Source organism: Balaenoptera ricei, chromosome 19 (assembly GCF_028023285.1).
Source record: "Balaenoptera ricei isolate mBalRic1 chromosome 19, mBalRic1.hap2, whole genome shotgun sequence".
NCBI classification, from domain to species: Eukaryota; Metazoa; Chordata; class Mammalia; order Artiodactyla; family Balaenopteridae; genus Balaenoptera; species Balaenoptera ricei.
The window spans coordinates 7313154-7319084 of record NC_082657.1 but is presented as its reverse complement, the minus strand read 5'-3'; the positions used below and the strand labels follow the sequence as shown (position 1 = coordinate 7319084).

The 5931-nt window shown below is 52.0% G+C and overlaps 1 protein-coding gene across 3 annotated transcripts; it reads left to right on the top strand.

The window, feature by feature from the left end:
* The first annotated feature begins 1344 nt into the window (after positions 1 to 1344).
* On the top strand, positions 1345 to 5227 carry DKKL1 (dickkopf like acrosomal protein 1). Of its 3 annotated transcripts, none has more exons than XM_059904664.1 (5): positions 1345 to 1387; positions 1807 to 1981; positions 2393 to 2539; positions 2661 to 2753; positions 4822 to 5227. In XM_059904664.1, exons 2-5 carry the CDS (start codon positions 1826 to 1828, stop codon positions 5131 to 5133), a joined length of 708 nt encoding a protein of 235 aa, XP_059760647.1. In that variant the 5' UTR covers positions 1345 to 1387; positions 1807 to 1825; the 3' UTR covers positions 5134 to 5227. The 3 variants fall into 3 exon arrangements, with proteins under 3 accessions (XP_059760647.1, XP_059760646.1, XP_059760648.1); XM_059904663.1 differs by lacking the exon at positions 1345 to 1387 and adding an exon at positions 1395 to 1523; XM_059904665.1 differs by lacking the exons at positions 1345 to 1387; positions 2661 to 2753 and adding an exon at positions 1395 to 1523.
* Positions 5228 to 5931: the final 704 nt, after the last annotated feature.

Genomic DNA, 5931 nt, shown 5'->3' with positions numbered 1-5931 from the left:
TTTGTTTGGGAAAAGTGGGAGGGACCGGAGGGGGGGCGGGTCCGGGCGCCGGACAGCGGGAAGGGGGATCCGACGGTGACAGTCTGGGGGAGGATTTTTGCTTTGGGAAAAGACAGGTGAAGTCTAGCTGGGGCCTGGTGAGAATTTCGGGATTCTGATGCTTGGATCCCTGAGAGAGGAGGAGAATTGGGGGTCTGGACACCTGGGTCTGAGGGAGGATTGAAGGGAACCAGGAAACTTGTCTGTATCTGAGAGAGAAGGAAACTGGGGGCCAAGATTCCTGAGTCTGGAGGAGGAATGGTCTGGGTGCCTGGACTCCTGGCTACCCTCTAGTGTAGTCTGTGTGTTGGAGATGTGGAAGTGATTGATAGGAACACAAAAGAATCCTGTTCAGCCTCAAGTATATTTTTGAGACTAGAGGTATGGGGATGGGTTTTTGCTTGATTTCCACTGATTTCTTTTGCTTGATTGGTTTCCTTGTGACCTCATCAGAGTTAAGGGTCGTGAGCAAGACGACTGGGAGTTTATTGGATGTTCACCAAGGTGGAGACTCCCGCATCCACACGCACTAGTAGACTAGAGGTGGCAGCTGTCCCAGGACCCGGGGAGAGCCTCGGTGCCTGAGGAAAAAGATGAGGGTCCCTTAATTATACCCCTTAAAGATGAAGGGTCCCTTAAAGATGAGGAGTTGAGTGTTCAAACTCAAGAGACAAGAGGGGCTGGAGTCCAGACTCTGGGGTCCTGAGGAAAAAGGGAGCCCGGATTCCGGGTTCCTTGTAAGGTGGTACATAGGACTGGATTTAGGGTTTCTTGAGAGGGTGGAGCTTTTTAGTGGAACCGAAGAGGGCTCGGGGTTCAGCGTCCCTACACTGCACTCTATTGAGCGTATTAATCGTTTCAAAACCTGGAGAAGACGCAAAAGGACACGGAGAAACTCTCAGAGATAGATACAAAACTAAGCAGTGGGATAATCAGAAGGACTGCTCGGACACGGGTATTTCATGAGCAGAGAGAGCCTAGAAATGGAACTGAGGGCGCTAGGGGCAAGATCTGGGGCACAGAGGCGTGGCCTAGGTGCGGGGGCGTGGCTCTAAGTCAGGGGAGGGGCCACCTGAGATTGCAGAGTGACTCCAGCACAATGGCCACGATCAGAGAACAGGGGCAACACTGGGTCTCCAGGGCCGAGGTCAACCGACAGGAGCGTGGTCTGACTATGGGAGTGTGAACTTGAAATCAACGCCCGGCTCTGGCTCAAGGGGCGTGGCCCTTCCCTTAAGGGCGTGACTGTCCAATAGAGGGCTGGGCTCATAGGTGAGGTCAGCAGATGGGGGCGTGGTCAGACAATAGAGACGAGCCTAGGCCTCGCGGAGCTCATCCAACGCTCCAGGTATCCGGCCTGGGCTCGAGATCAGAACTGTTTGGATTTAACAGTCCGTGGACGGCCGGAGTCTGAGAGTCCGGTGACCGGGCTGTGGTCTAGTATAAAGGCGGGTCCCAGAAGAAGGGGCGGGGCGTGGGAGAAGGTGAGGAGGAATGAGATCTGGATACGAATGTGGGCGAAGGAGAGGAATGAGATCCGTTGTGTGAGGCAGAGCCCAGAAGAGCCGGGCCTGAGGGGAGGGGAGGGGCCTGACACGATGGAGGGGGTTGGAGCAGAAGATAAGGGGGCGGGGGGAATGGGCGGGGTGTGCGGAGTTCCTGGGCCGAGGATAGGAAGGAGTTGTTGTCTAGGGTGGGGGTGTGGGCACTTAGGGGACGGAGCCTTTATGGGGGGCGGGGGGGCTCTGACCCCTGCCCTTGCCACAGCCTCCCGGCCCGCCCCGCAATGTGGCACCCGCTAGCCCTGTTGCTGCTGCTCGCCTCTGCCTCGGTGCCCCCCTCCACTGCAGCCCCGATCCGCGATGCTGACGCCCAGGAGAGCTCCTCGGGTTTTCTAGGTCTCCAGAGTCTCCTCCAAGCCTTCACCCGGCTTTTTCTGAAAGTAAGCGCTGCCGTGTGTTGGGGAAAAGAAGAGGTACCGAGAAGAGGGACAGGGGCAGATGGTGACTGAGGGATGGAAGGGGTTCAGGGAGACAGAGTGGGAGACGGGTCGCGGCCAGATAGAAAGATAGACAGAAAGAGGAGTCAAGGGACAGAGAGAGCGTGCAACAGGGAGACCGAGAGATAGGAAGAGAGGGAGGGAGACAGGCAGAGAGACAGACAGACAGGAGGAGAGAGGGATGGGGACAGAGAGACAGAAGACAGAAATAGGAAAGTAATGGGACAGATGGGGAAAGGAGGTGACCTGGTTAGGCCCTAAGGGTCAGAGGATGGAGAGAGAAGGGGATCCTGCCAAGGCTACAGATGTCCTGGGGAGTCCGGAGGTCCAGCAGCTCACCAATTCCTCCCCCAGCCCCAGGATGACCTGCTGCGGGTCATGGACAGCGTCTTCTCTGCTCCTATGGACTTCCGGGGCCTCCCTAGGAACTACCACCAAGAAGAGAACCAGAAGCACAGGCTGGGAAACAAAACTCTCTCCAGCCACCTCCAGATTGACAAGGTGCCTATGCCAGGAAGTCCCTCCTGGAGTCTCCCTAAGATCCCTCATGCTGCAGTATCTGTCAGGGAGGAGGGCATAGGAGGAAAGAAGTTTTTTCTTACTCTCCTTCGGGTCCTCACAGGTGACCAACAACAAGACAGGAGAGGTGCTGATCTCTGAGAAGGTGGTGGCATCCATCGAGCCAGGAGAGGGGAGCTTGCAGGGTGACTGGAAGGTTAGGACACGCCCCCAGCAAAGTGTCCAAACCCAAACACTTTCTGTAGTTTAGGAGGAAAAGATGAATTGACTCTCCCACTCCCTCTGTGCTGGACACCCTCTCTCTGGGCCTCAGTTTTGTCATCTGTCAAAAGGGACTAACCAGCTCTCAGAAATGAGGTTTACAACCTCAGAGTACATCCTTGCTTGCTTCAAACCCCAGAGGGTTTTGTAAGCCAGAAAAAGTGCTTTTCATTCCAAGTGTTTGGTGAGATTCACCCTCGTAAACCTCAAAGTGTGTTTTGATCTCAAAGTGCTCTGCAAACCTCCAAGGATTTTTTAATCTATCCCGAAGTGCTTGGTAAATCTCTCCCTTGTAAACATCAAAATGTGATTTTTTAATAATTCCTAAGTACTTTATGAACCCCAAATGCTTTGTGTATCTCACCTTCGTAAACCTCTAGGAGTGATTCTAATCACAAAGTGCTTATTTTTTGATCCTAAAATGTTGTAAGAACACTCAAGTGCTTGGCAAACCCACATGGTTCTCCCACACACACTCCCAGTTTTTTATTTTAAAGATTTCAAATCTACAGAAAAGTTGCAAAAACAATAGTACCATAAACCTGTATCCACTTTTCCACAGAGCAGGGTTTCTCAACATCAGCACCATTGGCATTTGGGGCTGGATAATTGTTTGTTGTAGGGGGCTGTCCCGTGCCCTATACGATGTTCAGCAGCATCCCTGCCTCTACCCACTAGATGGAAGTAGCACCCACACCCCCTCCAGTTGTGACAACCAAAAATGTCTCCAGACTTGGGTTGAAAACCACTGGCCTAGATTCACCACTTGTTAACATTTTACCGTACTGACTTTCTTTTTACTTTTTTATTTTTGAACCATATGACAGTAAATTATTGACATCATGACACTTCACCCCTAAATCCTTCAGCAGATATCTCCTAAGAATAATGCATTCACCTGCGTGACCACAGTCCCATTTTTACACCCAAGAAATTTAACATTGATATCAGACTATTCTCTCTGTATTAGTTTCCTAGGGCTGCCGTAACAAAGTCCCACAGATTGGGTGGCTTAAACAACAGACATGTGTTGTCTCACGGTTCTGGAGGCTAGATGTCCAAGATCAAGGTGTCAGCAGGGTTGGTTCCTTCAGAGGGCTGTTGGGGAGAATCTGTTCCATGCCTCTTCCCTAGCTTCTGGTGGTTTGCTGACAATTCTTTAGCGTTCCTTGCTTGGCACGTAGATGCATCATCCCCATCTCTGCCTTCGTCTTTGCATTGGGTTCTCCCTATGTGCATTTCTATGTCCAAATTTCCCCTTTGCATAAGAACACCAGTCATATTAGATTAGAGCCCACTCTAATGACCTCATCTTAACTAATGAAAACTACATAGTGACCCTATTTCCAAACGAGATTACATTCTGAGCTACTAGGGTCCTAATGGACCTCAACATATGAATTGGAGAGTGGGGGAGACACAATTCAACCTGTAACCATCTCCTATGGGGCTTCCCAAACCTCAACGTACTGAAATGTAGACTCTGATTCAGTAGGTCTGGATGGGGTGGGGCCCGCTCATTTGCATGTCTAACAAGCTCCCAAGTGAGGCCGACCCTGCTGGTCCACAGCCTTCACTTTGAGTAGCAAGGACCGAACAGACATTGAAATGTCCCTGCTGGACCAAAAGCTGTCCACAAGAGCTGACGTGATTGATGTTTGATCCAGGATTCAGTCAAGGATCACATGTCGCAACTGTGGTCATGATTCTTTAATCCCAAAGTGCTTTGTACCTTTCAAACTGCTTTCTAAATCTCAGGGAATGCTTAATCCTAAAGTGCTTCTGAAACCTCCCAAATGTGTTTTCAAACCCAGAGGAGTCTATAAATCTCAGAGTATTTTTAATTCTAAAGCGCTTATAAACCCGAGTGTTTTGTAAACTGCAGGGTGAGCTTTTAATTCCCAAAGCATCCCATAGGTGGCAAAGTGGGTTGAATATGCCAGGGGAGCATCTTGAGGCTGTCACTTGGAGTTTCAGAGGGTCTCCTTGTCCCTCTTCACCAGGTACCCAAGATAGAGGAGAAGGAGGCCCTGGTGCCTGTGCCAAAGGCCGTGGACAGCTTCCACCCGGAACCCCACCCCCGAATGACCTTCTGGATCATGAAGCTGCCACGGCGGAGGTCCCACCAGGATGCCCAGGAGAGCAGCCACTGGCTCAGTGAGAAGCGGCACCGCCTGCAGGCCATCCGGGATGGGCTCCGAGAGGGGACCCGCGAGGACGTCCTCGAAGAGGGGACCCAGAGCTCCTCTCATGCCAGGCTGCCTGCCCGCAAGACCCACTTCCTGTATATCCTCAGGCCCTCCCAGCAGTCATAGGGGTGGGGACCGGGGAACACCTGCATGTACCCCCCCCACACCAGACCCCGCCCCAGCCACCATATGGAAATTAAACTTTTTCTTACATCCAGCAGCACTGTCTCCTGTGGAGATCTGTCCCCAGGCCTCAGCCAGCCAAGCCATGGCAAGTCCCCCCAACCCTAACCTTCAGCATGACATCCGGCTGAGCTGTTAGTTCCTGCCAACGTCTCTGGGTTGTTTTCTGATTCAGACGCTGTCTGTCTTCTGACTGAGCAACTCTGTGACCTCCAGCCCCATCAGTATCCTCAGTCCCCATCCCTGTCACCTCCAGCTCTGTCTGCCCTCTGGCCCCCAGCTCTTTCACTCCAGTCCCGTCCGTCCACTCTGCCCTTGCATTAGTTTCCTGTTACTGCCGCAAAAAATGACCGCAAATGTAGCAACTTAAAATGATACAAATGTATCCTCTCACTGGTCTACAGGTCAGAAATCCAGGATGGCTGGGCTGGTCCTCTGTGCAGGTATCACAAGGGCAACATCAAGGTGTTAGCCAGCGGGGTTCTTACCTGGAGGCTCTGGGACAACTCTCCTTCGAAGATCATTCAGGTTGTTGGCACAATCAAGTCCCTTGGGATTGGACTGAGGTCCCTGCTTCCTTGCTGGCTGTCACCTGGGCCACCCACACTTAGTTCATAGAGGTCTCTCTCCGGTTTTTGCATGTGGATCCCATACTTCAAATCTCACACATGGAAGCTCTCTATATTTCCCTTCTGCCCCATCTCCCTTATGCTTTCCTCTTCCTCTTCCAGCAGGAGAGAG

Bases quoted from the DNA above. Each gene is read 5' to 3' on its own strand.
- DKKL1 (XM_059904664.1), top strand. From the start codon at position 1,826: ATGTGGCACCCGCTAGCCCTGTTGCTGCTGCTCGCCTCTGCCTCGGTG. The intron at 1,982-2,392 runs GTAAGCGCTGCC...TTCCTCCCCCAG, and splicing joins TCACCCGGCTTTTTCTGAAA to CCCCAGGATGACCTGCTGCG. The intron at 2,754-4,821 runs GTTAGGACACGC...CCTCTTCACCAG, and splicing joins GCTTGCAGGGTGACTGGAAG to GTACCCAAGATAGAGGAGAA.